Source organism: Meleagris gallopavo, chromosome 5 (assembly GCF_000146605.3).
Source record: "Meleagris gallopavo isolate NT-WF06-2002-E0010 breed Aviagen turkey brand Nicholas breeding stock chromosome 5, Turkey_5.1, whole genome shotgun sequence".
Classification (NCBI taxonomy): domain Eukaryota; kingdom Metazoa; phylum Chordata; class Aves; order Galliformes; family Phasianidae; genus Meleagris; species Meleagris gallopavo.
The window spans coordinates 4,624,633-4,642,025 of record NC_015015.2 but is presented as its reverse complement, the minus strand read 5'-3'; the positions used below and the strand labels follow the sequence as shown (position 1 = coordinate 4,642,025).

The window sequence follows — 17,393 nt, the reverse complement described above, 5'->3', positions numbered from 1 at the left end:
AGAGGGGGCATGGGTGGTGGAGGCAGCCCCATGAGGGGCAGTGCAGCGGGGGGGCGGTTGAAGAAGGGCAGGATGGAAGGGGGCTTCTCCAGGCGGCTGGGCGGCAGTGCATTCTCCGTTGGTGTGGCATGGCCATCCAGCGAGTCAGAGGAGTCCCGTGAGTGGGCCCTCGGCGGCACGCCTGCAAGTGGCATGGGAAGGGCAGTGAGCTGCGGCCAGAGGTCCTGCCTGCCCGTCAGTGACCTCCTCCTCTTCCCTACACGCGCGCGAGGTTCAGCCTCAGGAAAGTTCAAGGTGCCCAGGGACAGATCCAGCCAGCCAAACGTAGCCTCCACTTACACATGCCTCTCCAAAAGGGTCACCTGTGGCCACCTGCACAGCGTCCTGGGGACGCTTGCTTTCAGTGGCCACAGAGTGGGGACGCGGACAGAGGTGAAAAGAAATGGGGAAGAGATGGCCAGAGCCCAGCTTCCTGAAGATATTAAACAGCCCCAAGCGCCTGCAGTCTGCTCAAGCAGGCAGCACGAGCATGGATGCAGGGGCAGAACCCAAGTGGCAACAGCTATATGAAGGAAAAACTGCCCTGGAAGAAAAGGGCAGGAATTGAGGATGAGGCTTTCAGGATGAGCCAGGAGAGAAGAGGGGACAGAGCTCTGGGAAAGCTGCTGAGCCATTACGAGACCCCTCAAGGAAGCTGAAAGTGCACGAACCTTGGCCACTGAACCATGAAGGTGGGCAGGGATGCAGCTGAACAGTACTGCTGAGCAGCAACAGGGCCAAAGGAAGAGTGCAATAGTTGCAGCTACCCCCCCTGAACCTTGGCCAAAGCCTTTAGAAAGATAGGCTTTCCTTGCATGAAATGGGTCATGGGGTCTACAATGAACACAGCTGGCCAAGACCTCCTTGTCCGTGCTCCTGCGAAGTCCGTCCCTGCGGGCTCTGCGGAGCGCCCCAGTGTGGGGCCAGGGCGTCACATCACTGCGGAATGAGGCTAGGACCATCTATGGCCATTGTAGAAAGCCCACGGCCAGGCCCCAGCTGGAATACTGTGTCCAGTGATGGGCACCTTACCTCCGCAGGGATGGACAAATTCTGGAGAAGATCCAGAGAAGAGCTACTAATAGATATGGAGGGTCTTAGCTATGTTGATAGGCTGAAGAGCTTAAGCCCATTCAGTTTGGAGAGGAGGAAGAGGAGGCTACGAGGGATCTTCGCAGTGAGTGAGCACCTAAAAGGGGATCATAAAGACTCGGGTCAGGATCTAAGTAGACTCAGAAGCAATCGGACATAACCCCAGAGGCTGCTGGTGGTTTACCCCCACACCCCGAGGTCTTGTCCTGACAGCTCAATGGGGCCCAGGGAGCTGCCCGCGGTGTGCCTGCACCCCACTCACGTTTGCGAGCCTGAGCCTCGAACTGGGACAGGTTCTGCCGGGTGGCCAGCCTCACCTCCACCTTGTCCCCATTGAGCACTTTGCCAGGCAGGAGCTCCAGCAGCTTGTGGACTGAGTTCTCAGAGGCCACCACCACCTCCGCGTACCTGCAAGGAGGGCTGGTGGTCAGCAGGCTCCCTGCCTTTTACCCACTCACAGGTTGAGAACCCACACCAAGCAGCATGTAGTTGTGTGCCTCCATCAATCCCCCACCCTTTCCCAATGCTTGTGCTGTTGACAGCCTTCCTTGCTCTGTGCCAACTGGGGAAAGCTCTGCCCCCTCACTGCCCCCAGGACATGGCTATGGGGGGCCTGGCTACCCCATTCTCCCATGTTCCCTTACCCCTCAGCTCTCACCCTTTCGACTGGCCATTGGCTCGGTTCTCCGCAAACTTCAGCTCCACCACATCATATACACCTACTGAACGGATGGTCTGGATCAGCTGCTGGTCGGTTGTCCACTGTGGGGCAGCAAGGCAGAAGTTGGGATTGTGTTCAGCTCCCGCAGCCTCCCCAGCACCCCACGCCCAAAGGCAGCCCTCCCGCTGGCTCAGACTCGGCTCTCACGGCTACAAAAGTCCCTTTTCCCTTAGGCCAAGCCCAGCTTGGAGTATTGGCTCAGAACAGAGGAAGGAGAACCACTGCCCCAAGCAGCCCTACATCTCCAAAGAACTCACCCAGGAGAAGCTGCCCACATAGACAGCTGCCCTCTTGTTGCGCAGCCCGCTGTAGGTATACAGGATGGCAGGGGCTTTGCTGTTGAGTTTGGGGGGAGGCTCCTGGCGGATCTCAGGGGTTGGCTCCAAGCTGCTGGTGCGGCTTTCGGGGGGCTGTGAGCTGGCAGTCAGCACATCATCATACAGGTCCATCTGGTCAGCATTACTGAACTCGGAGTCCTGTGAGGGGAGAGATGGTTAAGGGGAAGCTGGGGTTGATACTTTGGCTCAGGAAGGGCTCTTTGGGTTGTTAGGGCACACAGGGGGCTATGTGAACTGCCCTGTTCTACTGAAACACTCCCAGCACCTCCCAGTAGAAGCCAATTCTCAGCCCTGTGGAATGTCACATCCCAAAGGCTTCTGCTGTCCCCAGGGCCATATCCTCCACTTTCTCCACAGCTGGCTTGCTGGCTGTGATCTCAGCAACTGGGCAAGATCCAGCTTGTTCTATGCTCCAGTCTCATCAGTGCACAAGCAGAAACCAAACACCTAAGGGCTGAGCCTCCTACTCCCTTCAGCAGGTACCAGATCCCTCCTGCCTTGTCTGCAGGCTGTTCCATCACCTGGCTACACCAGCACAACTGCCCTCTCTTTCAGGCCACCAACTTTCTCCTTGCGCTCTCTGCAGTAGTTCAGCCTTTGGCAGGATGAAGCTGTGACTGAGGAAGCTCACCAGCTCCTGGGCAGCACAAACCCAAAGATCTACCTCAGTACTGCAAGGGCTGATCCCTCCCCTCTCCAAACCCTCCTGAAAGCCACTCTCTGACTCCTGAGACCACAGCAGCTCCATCTCCCCATGCAAAAGATGCCACTCTTCATCAGCAGGCAGCCCTAGGGGTTCAGAGAAACCAAGTACGAAACTATATCCCCTCTGATGCTCTCTCCTTGACAACTGTTCCTAAAGCAAGCCGTAACTTTTGGCATTAGGCTCCTTTAGATGATAAAAAGGTTACAGAAATTCCAACAGGGAGTTATTTTTGTCCTCATTCTCTAAACAGCCCCAGTTCCTCTGCCTCCCACGCTCCTGCCCCAAGGCCTGGAAGCTTTCTGCTTGTGAGGTCAGCTTGGGGGAGCTCTGGAGAATAGGAATAGGTGCTGGGGCAGGGATCGCTTGGGAGCTGCTGTGACATGGGAACTCTCAGAGCTTCTCCAGGTTTGCTTGCGTTTCCATGTTTCCCTTTACAAAGATCCTGGGAAGGCAACATTGAACCCGCAGCGCTGCCCACTGCCACCATCTTTCCTCCAACCACAACCACCTCCAGTTCCTGAATTTTCCATCTATCCAGCTGTGCTACAGCACCCTTTGTGCCCCACGTCTCAAACTATCTATGACCTTTTCCAAAATGCCTTCCACGGGTTGGGCTCACACTGTCCTCTCAGTTTTGCCCCTAAAACTCCCAGTCCAGAGCAGCCCTTCTTTTTCTTCAGCTCTCACTTTCGCATTCCACAGAACTGCTATATAGTTTCTCCATTATTTTCTATTCTGGAATAGAATAGAAAATAATAGAAAATAATATTCTGGAGTCCTACAACCTCTGTGTGCCTGCTTATTCCTCCCCCAGTCACCTCTCCCAGGCTCCAGGGATACTCACTACCACCAAATTGCCCAAAAACCCCTAAACTGAGCAGAGAACAGCAGTGGAAACTATTCCAGGAGGAGCTCACTTCCTCACTCTGAGAGCTGCCCCAGTGGGGCTCCTAGACCTCCAGGGCCCACTCCTTACAGTGAGAGCTGTCCCAGGGGAATTCCCCGACCCACGGGGCCGATCCCAGCCCCACACGTGTGCCCCCAAACCCACTTTTTTTTTGCCCAGACCCCCTCTGTTTGCATCCCCGTCCCAAGCTCCACACCTGGTTAAACTCTTCGTCAGCGTAGATATCAATCAGGTCCACTCCCTCCGACATGTTCCAAGGCGAATAGCACACCGAAGGGGCTCTGCGGCGAGGAATGAGTCACCACAGCACCCTTACTGCCCCCATCACATCCCCTCAGGGCCCTGCCTACCCCGAAACGGGCCCTGCGAGCACAACAGGCCCCTCGACCAAAGCACGAGTCTCCCCCACCTCATCTCCCCTCGCTTGGGATTTAGGGATGAGGAAGGGAACGGGGGTCCCACGTCCCCCCCCCGGTAAGGCCCCGCCCGTTATAGGCCCCAGACTCCCGCGCTCGCGCGCCAACAGCGCTCACCGCCACCTCCAGGGCCGCCACGCCACGCCCCTTCCTGCTTCCTCCTCCCACCTTTGCCACGCCCCTTCCGGCTTCCGTCCGCATTTGCCACGCCCCCTCCGGCTTCCTCCTGCTTTCGTCACGCCTCTTCCGTCCCTCCCTGCCTGCCATAGAGTCGAGAGGGCTGGGTGCGCAGAACGCCCCCTGGTGGTGGTTGGTTGGCTTGGGAGGAATCATGGCGATGAGCAGGGTGAGAAGGCGCTGCGGGGTGATGGAGGCTGTAGGAAGGATTTTTGGGGGAGCGAACTGGGGCGAGGGACTGGGGGGCAGGGAGGAACGTGGGAGTGGGCTTCTGCTTTGGCACTATGTTTGAGGACTAGGGCTTGAAGGGAAATAGGGTGGAATTGGGGCTTGGAGGAAATGGGGGAAAGTTGGGGCCTAGAGGGGATTGGGGCTAGAGAGAAACGGGGAAGAGAAGGGGGATTAGGGCCTAGAAGGGGAGAATAGTAAGAGAATGGGGCCTAGAGGGGGAGTGGGAAGTGGGATTGAGGCCTGGCGGGGAAATGGGCAGGAGTAGGGCCTGGTGGGAAATGTGGGGTAATTGCTGCCTGGGAAGAAATGGGATCTGTATGTGGGATGGAAGAGATTGGGAATGGGGGAGCCTGAAGACTCACTGTGGAATTGTGGTTTCTGATGACCAGAGGGGAATGAGGGGTCTGGGGGGTCCTATGAGGGATGGGGGCATTGGGACCTGCAGAGGAAATGGGGACAGAGCAGGGCTTGGAGGGCATTGCTGCCTGGGGGAGAACACAAGGGGATTGGTACTTGGAGGGGAATGGAGTCTGTATGTAGGGTGGGAGGGATTGGGAACATCAGGGCCTGTGGAATGAGGGGGTTTGGAGGCAGTGGGGCTGTGTGGCATGAGAGTGGACTGGGGTTTCTAGGGACTGGAAGGGGATGAGGAGTCTGGGGGGGTCCTGTGTGGAGTGGGGCAGCGAGATCTGGGGGTGGAATGTGAAGGTGAGTGTGGACTTAAGGGGAGCATGAGGGGAGGGAGCCATCAGCAGGGTGGGAGGGATTGGAGCCTGGAGGGGGAACGAGGGGCAATGTGTGGGATCGAGGGCTTAGCGGGGCCTGGGATGGGGCTTGAGTTGGGGAGTGTGGGGGGCTGTACGTGGAATGGGAGTGACTGGGCGTTGTGGGGCTCTGCTAGGGCTCTCCTCATCTTTTCCCATATCCTTGGCAGCTGTGCTCGCTGCCCCACTGCACCCTATGCCGCCCAGTGCTGGCAGTGCTGTGCGTGCCACGTGGCTACAGTGGGGCCTCGCTGGGTGACTCAGGGAAGGACATGCTGGAGATCCCGCTGCCGCCCTGGAAGGAGCGCCCCAATGAGCCACTGCCCACCAAGAGAGCACGTCTGCTGTATGAGAGCAGGAAGAGGGGCATGCTTGAGAACTGCATCTTGCTCAGGTGGGGCCTCGCACAGACCGTGACAGGGCAAAGGCAGGAAGGAGCTTTTTCTCAGGCTGGAGGTTGTGTCCCGCTTACCCCCATGTGTTCTCCTGCAGCCTTTTTGCCAAGGAGAACCTGAGCCGTATGGATGAGCGGCAGCTGAACCTCTATGACCGGCTCATCAACGAGCCCAGCAATGACTGGGACATCTACTACTGGGCAACAGGTACGTGTGCACTGCATCATGCCATGGGACATGTGGGCGACTTGGGGCAGCGCTGAGCTGCTCTCCTATGCTCTGCCTCTTATTTGCAGAAGCCAAGCCCACACCAGCTGTGTTCGACAATGAGGTTATGGCCATGCTGAAGGAGCTTGCTAAGAACAAGAAGAAAGAGCAAAGGCTACGGCAGCCGGACCTGGAGTACCTCTTTGAGTCCACAACTGACAGCTCCTCCCTCAGGCACGACAAATAAAGCTGTGGCTGCTAGTTCCTGGTACAAGTGTCCGCTGCCTTAGGCAGGTACTTAGGCACAGTGGGTCACCCCACAGCTTGCCATTCCCCTGTCTGTTTGTCTGTCCCCATACCAAGCTGTGGTCTCTGCCCCGCTGCTCACCACTGTGATACCTGGGACCAGGCATCACCATGGCATGGCACTGTGGGGACCTCATGGATTTCTATGCCATTTCACAGGGGCTGCACGACCCCCACATGGCCCAGGATGGTGGGCTCCCTGAAATACAGGAAGCTGTGCTGAAAATGGTTGTGTTGGAGGGCTCAGCCTTACAGCTGAGGGGAGGGGCATGAAGTAGAAGGGGCGTGGCATCAGATGTGGGCATGGCCTATGAAGTGGGTGCGTGGCTTTTTGAGACATGGTGGATTGATTCTGCGGTGAGAGGGCGTGGCCTAAGAGTGCAGAGGCGTGGCCTAGGAGTGCAGGGTGTGGACCTCGGTTCCGCCCCCAACTGTACTGCGTTGCTCAAGCGACAGTCTGCAGTTGGAGGCAATGGGCAGCGGCGGTTCGACGTGTCCGATATCGGCCGAGGGCCCAGCGGGTGTGGAGCAGCACCTGGAGGCACGGGGTGGGCGGCTGCCCTCGACGCTGTGGGCACAGCGTGGGCTTCGCAAGTTGTACCTGAGCGGTGCCGGGCTGCGTGACGTCCCGGCCGAGCTGGCGTCCCTACGGCACCTCCGTACGCTGGCGCTGGATGGCAACGAACTGATGGAGGTCCCCGAGTCCCTTTGCCAACTACCCTGCCTGGCGTACCTCTACCTGGGCCGCAACGGGCTGCAGGGGCTGCCGCCTGCCTTCAGCCACCTGCAGAGCCTCCGCTGCCTCTGGCTGGAGGGCAACTTCATGGGTCGCTTCCCCCACGCCTTGCTGGCTCTGCCCGGCCTGCGCAGCCTGCAAATGGGAGACAACCGTCTGGCACGCCTGCCCTCCTGCCTGCCCCGCATGGTCGGCCTGCAGGGCCTCTGGCTCTATGGCAACCGTTTCCAGCACTTTCCCCCAGTGCTGCTGCGCATGGCTCAGCTCCGCATCCTTGACCTCGATCGCAACCACATTGCCTGCTTCCCTGACCTGCGGTGCCTGGTCGGCCTCTGCCTGCTCTCCTATGACCACAATCCCGTGCGGCAGCCGCCCTGCGTGGCTGACACAGTGCAGCTGGTGGGCAGCGGGGCCGTGGAGTACATGGAGGCGCGGGAGGAGTGGCTGCGGGACCAACAGCATCTTGAGGAAGAGGAGGCAGAAGGCACTGGGAGGATCCCCCAGGATGATGGATCCCCACTGCTGGATGACACACCGTGAGGGATTTTGGACACACTGAGCACCAAATCTGAGGAGCACAGGCTGTCTTGGAGCATCCCAAATAGACAGGGCTCAGTTTTTGGATAGAGGAAGCATCACTCCACTCTGACTGTGCAATACCTCTGCCCCAAGAATGGGCAGTGCAGCTCTGGGTGCTTCCTATGGTACTACCTCTGTGGATTCTCTCTGCTCCTGGCTCCTTGGCTGAGGAGGGAGAAAGAGGCACTGGTCCCACTGCCCATTGAGTTTTGGGATGGACACACAAAGTTCTTCTGCGTGCTAAGCTTCCGTTCTCCAGATTTTGGAAGAAGGCAAAGGAAAATCTCACCTCCAGCCTTCACCATGCAGAGGACCTCCATGCTGTGCCTTAGAAGAAGTACTGAGGCTGCAGGCTCACGGTCCACAGCTGTATTTGGCAATAAAAAGCACAACTCTGGTGTAAGAAAAGCAGTGGGGTCAGTTCTCAGGGCAGGGGGGTTGTTGGGGAAGGGCTATGAGTGCAGTGTGTGGCCTTATTCTGATTTCTATGTCTGGATGCAATCCCATCCCCAAGCTTTTGGGCTCACCAACTGCACATCCACTGCTAATTGCAGGGGTTGGGGTTGGAGGCTGGCAGCCGACCCGTGTGCCTTCCACATCCTTTTTCCTTTACAGCTATTTTCAGGGCTACAAGGAAGCAGTGGGAGTGCTGGAGCCACTGCCACAACGGGGGTTAAAGAAACCTAACGTGGGGCTTTGGTCACCTTTTTGGAGTCTGGGTCTGCCCCTGGGGAACAGTGGCAGGGCACAGAATGCAGGTGGCCCTGAGTGTCACCAGCCTGTGCCTACAGCTTGTGATGCTTGCAGAGATCTCCCTGCCTTTCCAATGCCTTTTCCCCCCTGCATTCTGATTCCCCATCCTTCTGAGCTTTGGGATATGTGCTAGCATGGGGTTGGGATCCAGGACCTGCTGCAGGCGTTGGAAGTGTTTTGGGTGCTGGCCCTGTTGCAGTGCATCATCCATACGTCTGTCTCTATATATATCCCTCTCCGCCTGCCTCACAGATCCCCATACATGTTTTGCAGCTGGGAACGTGCTGCTATTTCCATCTGCTCCTGCTGACTGCAGGCATTGGGGATCACTGTGGTGATGCCACAGGAACCCAGGCTCTGCCATAGCCCTGCTGCTATCAAGGGCTCTACGCTGCCAAAACTTTGAGCTGTGGCTCAGCAGGGTGCAGCCCTAAGCCAGTGGCACCAGGGAACTGCTTTGTCCCCTGTTTTGGCACTCAAGAGGAGCCGCGTTCCCAAGGTGCCGACTGCATAGCTCTCCACCAGCCCTGCATCTGGAATTTCTTTTATTTATTCAAGAGCAGCATCCACACAATTATTTATCACAGCAACTTGAGCCTCGACCATGCTGCCAGCAACCCAGGCTGCCGTGTTTCCCCTGTGCTGGGGACAGGCACTGTGCTGGGCAATGGTGGCTTTGTGCCCTGGGTGTACAGAACCTCCTGGGGGAAACAAGCCCAAATCTTACCCCCTAGCCCATCCCAAGCATCATCCAAAACCCATCAGCAAACTCATCTTAAAATCTATTCCCTAAACCCATTCCCAAAACTCCATTCCCAAGCCTCATCCGCAAACCCGTCTTAAAATCTATTCCCTAAATCCATTCCCAAAACCCCATTCCCTAAACCCATCATCTTTAAATCTATTCCCTAACCCTATTTCCAGGCCCATCCCCTAACCCATTCCCAAACCCCATCCTCAAATCCTGCCCCATACCCCATCCCCATACTCCATAACCAATCCCATCCCCCACCCAACCCCAATCCCTGGCCCCAATCCATCCCCAAACCCCATCCCCGAAACCATCCCCCAATCCCCATCCCCAAACCATTCCAAACCCATCCCCATCCCTGTCCCCCATACCCCATCCCCATACTCCATAACCAATCCCATCCCCTACCCAACCCCAATCCCTGGCCCCAATCCATCCCCAAAACCCATTCCCGAAACCATCCCCAATCCCATCCCCAAACCATTCCAAACCCATCCCCATCCTATCCCAACAGGGAATGTTCAGCGTTTTGGGGGGATTATCAATTTTGGGAGTGACACTCAGTGCTTGGGGATTTGCTGTGTGCTTGAGGGCATGCACAACACATGCAGGTGACACTGGGACCTCCCCTTGCCCCCCACCCCATAAGGATAAGGAACACAGGCAGATTCACACAGTCCTTTATTACCGAGAGTGGGAGCTGCCTCCAGAAAATGAGGGTCCCCGCTCCCTAAAAATAGGATTCTGCAAAGAGGCCTCCACCAGGCTGCCCCCTCCCCCCCCCATTCTTCATCTCTTTTTGTTTGTTTGTTTGTTTGTTTCTGTTTTTTTCTCTGTATTTTACACACCAATTGGATGTTACCATCACATGAAGAAGAGAGAGAGACCTGAACAAGATCACGGCTAAGAGCTCTAGAGTTAAAAATGAACACACAGCCCCAAGGTGATGGGGGCGGGGGGAGGACGTGAGCACCCTACCCCACTCCCTTCATTGGGGACCCCTCACCCCTCAGCTCTGTGCGGCCCTTCCCCAGGTGCATGGCTCTCCTCTGTTATGTTAAAAAAAGAGAGGATGTGGTTAAAAATACAAATGTCCCTAAAAGCATCATCGTTATTATTATTGTCGTAGCAGAATTATGACTTCACTCCAAATTGTCCATAGTGGTCTAATGGGGCTCTGTGGTGGACTCACTGGTGGTTGGACAGGGACAGTGCTACTGTGACCCAGGGCCACTTGGAAGGGTAGCACCCCTGTGATGGCTGCTCCTTGGCTTTGTCACAAGGTTCCCCATGTGATGAATGAACCCCAGCAGCTGGGGCACAGCCACTGATGCTTACAGGAACGTCCCAACCATGAGGATGTCCCATCCTGGGGATGTTCTGACCAAGGGAACATGTGCCAAGTGGCAGCAGGAAGACTGGAGTGCAGAGTCCCCATGGTGTCCCCAGACGGGCAGGAGTGGCCTGTGTCCTGGCAGAGAGCTTTGTGATGTACCCAAGGGACTCTGGGGACACCTGCAGACCACTTCATCCCTGACACCCAGCAGAGCAGGGAGCCCTTGGAGGGATGCCAAGCAGTGTCATCTGTGCACCTGTGGCACCCACACCATCGGTACCTGGCATCGGGGATGCCCATCACGGTGGCACTGGGGAGGTGCCAAGGGACCTTAGGGACACTGCTGACACTGTGCTGGCCAGATGCTAACCCCCAAAGCCACCAATGGGGACAATGACAACAGGGATGGTGATGGTGGCACTGCTCCATCCTTATGCAGTGCCCACGAGGAAGGTGGTGCATATCAGCCCAGGAGGGGACACATTGCCAGGTGTTCCTACCAGGGGTGACAACTTGATGGCATGGTGCGAGGGGGCAGGGGATAAGCCAGGAGGGAGGTAAAGCAGCAAACCCCACCAGAGGCAGTGATGAATGCTCCTGCTTTGGCAAATGAACTGCGGCATGGCTTCCAATCCCTTGGGTGTCCCCGGGGTGGGGACGGGGCAGGATGTGGGGACATCATTCCGCTAGGGTGACACTGGCGGCTAGGAGAGGTTGTGTTGAGTGGGAAGGGAGGGGAGCTTGGCTTGGATCCTCCCCCCCTTACACCAGCAGCCTCCCAAAATGTGAGGTGATGCTGGGGTGAGGGCTCTGGAGATTGTGGCTGGAAGCACTCGCACAAGTCTTGCCTTGCAGTGGGGACACGAGGACAGGGGATGTCCCCAGCACCATCCCCAGTGCTGTCCCCAACACTGGAGGCTCAGGCTTTCAGCTGGTGCCACTGTGCCACTGCCTGCCGGGGCCGCGCAATCATGTCCTTCCAGTGCTTCACCTCACCAGGGCCACTCTTCCAGGACAGGTAGATCTGCAGGGGACACAAGACATCAACGCAACGCAGCGGTCCATCCGCCTATCCATCCAACCCCCTTGGGGACAACAGTGCCTCTGTACTTCCCCCGTGAAACCCCCATAGACTCAAAGTAGTGCCTCTCTGTGGCAATAGTGGTTGTGCTCGTTTGTCATCTTTAGCTTCAAACAAGTTAAACCTTGGTTGTCTTCATTTTGCCTCCACCATGGTGGGGACACAGCGGTGACCCACCTTGCCGATGACGTCGTTGCGGCTCAGCCTGTCCTTGTCCATGACGGTGATGACAATGGTGGTCTCACGCAGTCGCTCCGTGGGGATGTCAAAGGAGAAGGACTCGTTGAAGACAGGGTTCAAGCACCTCTTCATCACGACCGTCTTCTTCTTCTCCACCCGCTTGTCCTTGTACATCAACCACACCTTCACGTAGGGATCTGGGGGTACAGTGTGGTGCTCAGCTCCAGTCAGGCAAGCAGTACCATTCCGGCCCCAAAAACTGAACACTAGGGGTGATGCCCAACATGCTCATACCTGATGTGCCCCCGATGTCCATGGCTTTGAGATTCCGTGCCTTGATGATGTTCACCACGATGGAGTTGGCGGAGGGGTTGTAGCACAGTGACAGCAGGAGCTCTCCTCGGCTGCCCTGTGGAGCACATAGAGGCTGTAAGGGACTCTCCAGCCCCAGGAGGGGCTCCCTGGGATAGCCCCAGTCCTGCAGGGCACCCGAAGTCCTCAGGGTCCCACCAGGCAGCCAGGGTTGTGGAATTGGGGCATGAAGAGCTGCCCCAAGACTGTGCTTTGGGGCTGGGCAGAAGGAAAAGCGGCCATCACCAGGGGAATGTTCTGGGGTCACCACCAGTGGGACATTTTTGGGGGCCATAGCCAGTGGGATGATCTTGGGGCCATCCCCAGTAGGATGCTTCTGCAAAATCCCCAGTGGAACCTTTTTGGGATCACTCCTAATGGGATTGCTGAGGTCAGCTCTGGTGGCACACGCTGAGCTAACCTTAGAGGCACATTTCAGTGCAGTCCCCAGTGTGTCCCTTTTGGGGCCAGCCCCAAGGGGGACATTTCCTGCAGAAGGAAAAGAAATCTTTCATTTTAGGTCTGCCTGAAATATCTCATTTTGACCCCAAAGGAGGACTTAACCCTATTGGGACATCAGAAGGACAGTCACAGCCCCAGTGGCTCTTCCCCATGGGCCTTACACTGCCATCACTGCAGGGCTTCAGGTCCTTCCAGAAGGTCTGCATCTGGGTAAGGTCCACCTTGTTGAGGGGGATGGACACCTCCCCAATGGGGTCGTTACGGCTGAAGCGATCATAGTCCAGGACCTGAAGGTACAGCACCCGCTGTACCACCTTCTCGTAGGGGAACCCTGCACCAGAGATGGAGGCTGTGAGGTGACACCCACGGATGTTGGCGTCCATCCCTTTCTCTCCCAGCCCATACCTTCAAAGAGGAAAGTCTCGTTCCAGTGTGGGTTGAGGTTCTTCCGCTTCACCTTGGTCTCCAGCTTGTGCTTTTTGTCAGGTAGCAGGTAGATCTTGACAAAGGGGTCACTGGTGCCGCTGAAGTCCTTGGCTGGCAGCTCCTGTGCCTTCATGATCTTGACAGTCAGGGTGGACTCCTGGAAGTTGTAGCCCACGCTGAACTGGATGCGGCCCAGGTTCTCCCGGTTGGAGCCATCATGACCTTCATCATCCTCGGAGCCTGGTGAAAGCTGTGAGAAAGGGACAAGGAGCAGTGGGTGGGGCTGTTGTTCCCATCCCAGTTGCTCTGACCACACTGCACAGAGCTCCAAGTGCTGGCTCCTGCAGTTCGGTGGCTGTCAGCAGGCATCAGCCCATCTCCCATCTCCCACCCGCGGGCATCTCCTCATCTGACCCCTGGCTCCACTCCAGCGGAATGAGGAGCACCAATTAGCCAAATCCCTCCTGACAGTGCAGCCATCGTGTTCCCATGAGGGGGGCACAGCCAGCAAGCCATGACCAGAGAAGGGGCAGCCAACCCCACAGCAGAGCCCCTTCCCACCACAGGACCCACCATAAGCATCTCACTGGTCAGGGAGTTCACCAGGTCAGAGACAGAGGAGCGTGGCTCCGTCTTGCGATCAGACTCATCCTGCTGTGTCTGCCCGGGCACAGGTGCCGTGTTCACTGCCTTGCCACCAGCTGGCAACCTGCAGAGAGAGAAGGAGTGCCCTAGAGTGGGGCCAGAAGGGAACAGGAGGTGCCTGCAGCATGGGGTGTGCCTGATCCAGGCTGCAAGATGCTGCCAGCCTGCAGCAGCCTGGTGCCCTGGATGCCCACAGTCTGTGCCAGCACGTGGGTCTCTCAAACCTGGCATGCCACCAGTGTGGTATGGCACATCCACTGGTCCCCTTAGTGTGGCCAAGGCCAGTTGCTTTGTGCCACAGTGCCTGGTTGATAAGTGTCCCCTTTGCTGTCACCATTGACCCAGGGTCCTTCAGCCCCATCTGTTCCTGTGTGGATCCCAGGAGCTGGGCATGGAGTTGTGAATGGACACAGCAGCAATGGGCACACGCCAGGACCACGCTGCCATGATGCATAATGGGGACATGGGCACGGAGTGGCAGGGACAGATCCAAGGAAGGAGGGGATGTGCACCCCAGCTGTGGGGATAGCACACGGTATGGGGACACATTGACAGATGGCATAAGGCGGTGCCAACCCTGGGGCAAAAAAGGCACAGGCATGCAGACACCCATTGGCACGGCAAGCACACGAAGCACTGATGGAAAGGTTGGAGACCTGGGGTGGGGGGGGATGGAGGCGGCACAGGGACAGCCCCCTCGCACAGGCAGACAGGGAGGACAGAGAGAGCTGGGGAAGCAAAGTCAGGTTAAGAACAGAGCCAAGGTGCCTGGAGCTGCCTGGTGGTGCGCGCTGAGCCAGCAAGAAAAAGGGAAGAAGAGCGAGAGAGAGGAGGAGCGACTTCTGCAGTGGGCCTGGTGGGAGGGAAGGGAGAGAGAGGAGGGGACGCACGGAGAGGTCGGCTGCTGGCACGGGAGATGTGCTGTGGTGCTCCTCCAGGATGGGCTGCAAGGAAAGGAAGAAGCTGAGAGATGGGGACAGATGGACGGAGACGTCATAAGGCGCAGAGCTGTCCCTGCTGTGGGGCCACGAGATGGAGGAAGGAGATGGAAGTGTTGGTCATGTGACGGCGGCACTGGGGAACTTGCTAAAACATGGAGCAAAACCAAAGCAAGCGGGGTAAAAATAGCTGGTGGGAGAGAGTGGGGCCACTGCCTTCACATGGCGATCGTGCCGGGAGGCACAGCCACCCTCCTCTAAGGTGGCAGTGCCACCAACATGAGGACTCCTGGTGCCACCTGGGAGCTTGAGGTGGCCCCAAAAGAAGCCCCAGAGTGAAGGCACAGCTCCCACGGAGCCATCCCTTGTGTGCACCCTGGTGTGGTGCAGCATTTTGGGGATCCTCTTACCCCAGCAGTGCATCCTCTCCTGGCACGGTGCCCTGAACCCCCCCAGCATGCGGCCATCAGTGATGGGGATGGGGATGGACGGAGGGAAGGAGGGAAGGATGGGGAGGAAGGGGTCAGGGTGTGCTCGGCGTTGCCGCTCTAGCGGGGAGAGCTGCAGCCGTCGCCGTGCCCGCTGCCTGGTCGCTCCAACCTGGGCGCTCCGCGAGGCCGGCCGCCTCCTCCTCCTCCTCCTCCACCCTGCGTCTCGTCCTCCTGCAGGACTGCCCTCTTCCTTCCTCCTACCTCTTGTCCCCTGAGCGTTCGGCTGGATCGGCTGCGTCCCAGCGGGTTGCAGATCGGGGATATTGGCAAAGTCATCTTGCTCTGAGAGTCCCAAAACCAGGGATAACACCACCATCCGGCCTTCCCTGCCCGGCGGGGAGGGAGCAAGACGGGGGGAGAGAAAGAGAGAGGAGAACACAGCATCAGAATGGAGACTACAGGTGGGGATGGACCAGGAACACACCCCCTGCAGAGGAAATGGCATCTGGGGGTGGGTGAGGGCCATGGGGTGACAGGTGTCAGTGGCATCCTGGGGCCACAATGGCACCACGGTGCCAAGTAAAGAGAGCAAAAAGCAAAAGCAGCGTTAATGGCTCCACAGAATGGTCGTAGCTTGCTTGGTGCGCCCCAGCTCTAGGTGGGGGGTCCCACACAAATTGGGGCTGGAACCCATGGAAACAGAGAGCAACATGATCCTGGGGACAGCTGATGAGCCTCAGCTATAAATTAGGAGGCTGGCCAGTAGAGCTGGAGGGAGAGGGCAGAACCTGTGAGACATAGTGGAGCACAGAGGGGTCCCCACTGGCAGTGAGCTGGGGAGGGATGACGGGATGCCTGCAGCTGAGGGGACTCTGGCATCAGGGGAGGTGACTCCAGGGAGGATGCAGAGGATGGGATATACCAAGCAGTGACGGCATCCCATGGCAAAATAAGGGGACAGTGTGCAACAAGATACGGGGAGAGCACACGGTGAGATACAGGGATGGCGTGGAACACCCTGCAGCCTGAGCGGGCACTGAATTCGGGGCCATGCAGCTGGGCACCCCACATAGAGGTACTGTCACCATTGCCTCCCCTCATCCCATGGAGCTGATGGGACCCATGGGCACCGAGCCAGGTTGGGCAGATGGGAGCCCTCCCTGAACCCCTGCCGTGGGCTTTACCCAAGCCTGGAGGAACCGCCGGGGAGAGGAGAAGCCCGCGAGCGAACTTACAGGAAGGACTTCATGTCCAAGCCACGGTTGCGTATTTGCCCCACCACGTGGTCCCAGCTGCCGGGGTTGGAGCGGCTCGTGCGCTGCTTGGAGCCAGCAGCGATGCCCTGGCGCACTTGGCCACTGCGGGAGCCCCGGGGGTTGCTGGCGCTGCCGGAGGAGCTGCTGTGGGCCTGGAGGTGGCCCAGGCTCTGGCTGGTGGTCGGCTGGCTGTGGTTGTTGCGCTGATGCTGGCTGAGGGGCTGCTGCAGGCTTTGCTGGCGCATGAGCGTGCGGGGCCTCTGGCATTTAGGGTCGCCTGCTGAGGTGGGGATATACTCAAGGGTAGTGGCTGTGGACAGGGTGGAGTCCTCGAAACTTAGGGAGAGGAAGGGCAGAGGAGAGGAGAGAAAGGAGAAGAAGGTGAAGGGGCAAAATTGGAGGAAGGAAAAGAAGAGAGTTAGCGAGAAGATGCCCCAGTGCAGGGAGCACTCTGGCAGGGGCCAGAGGCTACAGCCAGCGGTTTCTCTGCCTCCCGGCTGCAGCACAGCCTGTCTGCGCTCCCGCGCTGCCATCTCACCACTGCCGCCTGCCCGGTGTGTTCGCAGCGCCCGTCTGACCTCGTCTGCCAGCTGCGTAATGAGGCTGCTGCTGTGGGAAGGCGGGTCCCTTGGTGCCGCATGGCGCCGCTCACGTGCTGCAGCCAGCCCGCCCTGTCCCCATTACCCCATCCCTCCCAGCATAGCAGCACCCAGGATGCGTGGCACCACCGTCCCCGGAGCACCGCAGCATGCTGGGATGGCACAACGCACCTCACATTCCCAAGGGTGAAGCCAGGCATGAACAGAGCACAACGGGCACACAGCAACAGGGAGAGCAGATGGATCCCATTGGGTTGGCACAGATGGGGATGCGCATTGCTGTTGGGCACCTTTGGGATGCCCATGACTCTCATGGATGGGGACAAATTGTGATGCCAGGTGCTGCCCACATGCATAGCAGCAGGTGTGTGGCATGGTGCTGTTGCGTTGAATAAGGGCATGCAGCCCAGCCAGTCTGGCTAAAGCCTTGAGGGGGTCCTTCTTCAGAAGCAGCCTCCCTCCCCAGCACCATGGCTCCTTTATTGCCCAGGGGCCAGGGGATAAAGCTATGCCACTGTGCACTGCAGCAGTGGGGAGGCAGAGCTGCAGGCAGTGTAAATTTTTTTAATA

The 17,393-nt window shown here is 57.9% G+C and overlaps 4 protein-coding genes across 4 annotated transcripts; 2 read left to right on the top strand and 2 right to left on the bottom strand.

Moving 5' to 3' along the window:
* Window positions 1-2: 2 nt before the first annotated feature.
* LOC100550951 (cleavage and polyadenylation specificity factor subunit 7) lies at window positions 3-4,424 on the bottom strand (the record flags this gene model as incomplete). The annotated part of the gene is made up of 6 exons (XM_010710899.3): window positions 4,337-4,424; window positions 4,000-4,084; window positions 2,110-2,328; window positions 1,790-1,893; window positions 1,394-1,539; window positions 3-181 (listed from the first exon to the last, which is right to left on the bottom strand). Coding segments are annotated over exons 2-6 (702 nt in total), but the record flags the coding sequence as incomplete, so codon positions are not given.
* Window positions 4,425-4,462: 38 nt separating this feature from the next.
* SDHAF2 (succinate dehydrogenase complex assembly factor 2) lies at window positions 4,463-6,264 on the top strand. Its single transcript, XM_003206184.4, has 4 exons — window positions 4,463-4,565; window positions 5,562-5,785; window positions 5,884-5,993; window positions 6,083-6,264. The coding sequence occupies exons 1-4, from the start codon at window positions 4,551-4,553 to the stop codon at window positions 6,238-6,240; spliced, it is 507 nt and encodes a 168-aa protein (XP_003206232.1). The 5' UTR covers window positions 4,463-4,550; the 3' UTR covers window positions 6,241-6,264.
* A 99-nt stretch (window positions 6,265-6,363) lies between these two features.
* Window positions 6,364-8,049, top strand: LRRC10B (leucine rich repeat containing 10B). The gene has a single exon (XM_003206183.4). It carries the CDS (start codon window positions 6,772-6,774, stop codon window positions 7,573-7,575), a length of 804 nt encoding a protein of 267 aa, XP_003206231.1. The 5' UTR covers window positions 6,364-6,771; the 3' UTR covers window positions 7,576-8,049.
* A 1,733-nt stretch (window positions 8,050-9,782) lies between these two features.
* Window positions 9,783-17,022, bottom strand: SYT7 (synaptotagmin 7). Its single transcript, XM_031553403.1, has 7 exons — window positions 16,204-17,022; window positions 13,528-13,663; window positions 12,934-13,204; window positions 12,690-12,859; window positions 12,010-12,124; window positions 11,713-11,912; window positions 9,783-11,478 (listed from the first exon to the last, which is right to left on the bottom strand). Exons 1-7 carry the CDS (start codon window positions 16,755-16,757, stop codon window positions 11,374-11,376), a joined length of 1,551 nt encoding a protein of 516 aa, XP_031409263.1. The 5' UTR covers window positions 16,758-17,022; the 3' UTR covers window positions 9,783-11,373.
* Between the last annotated feature and the right edge of the window lie 371 nt (window positions 17,023-17,393).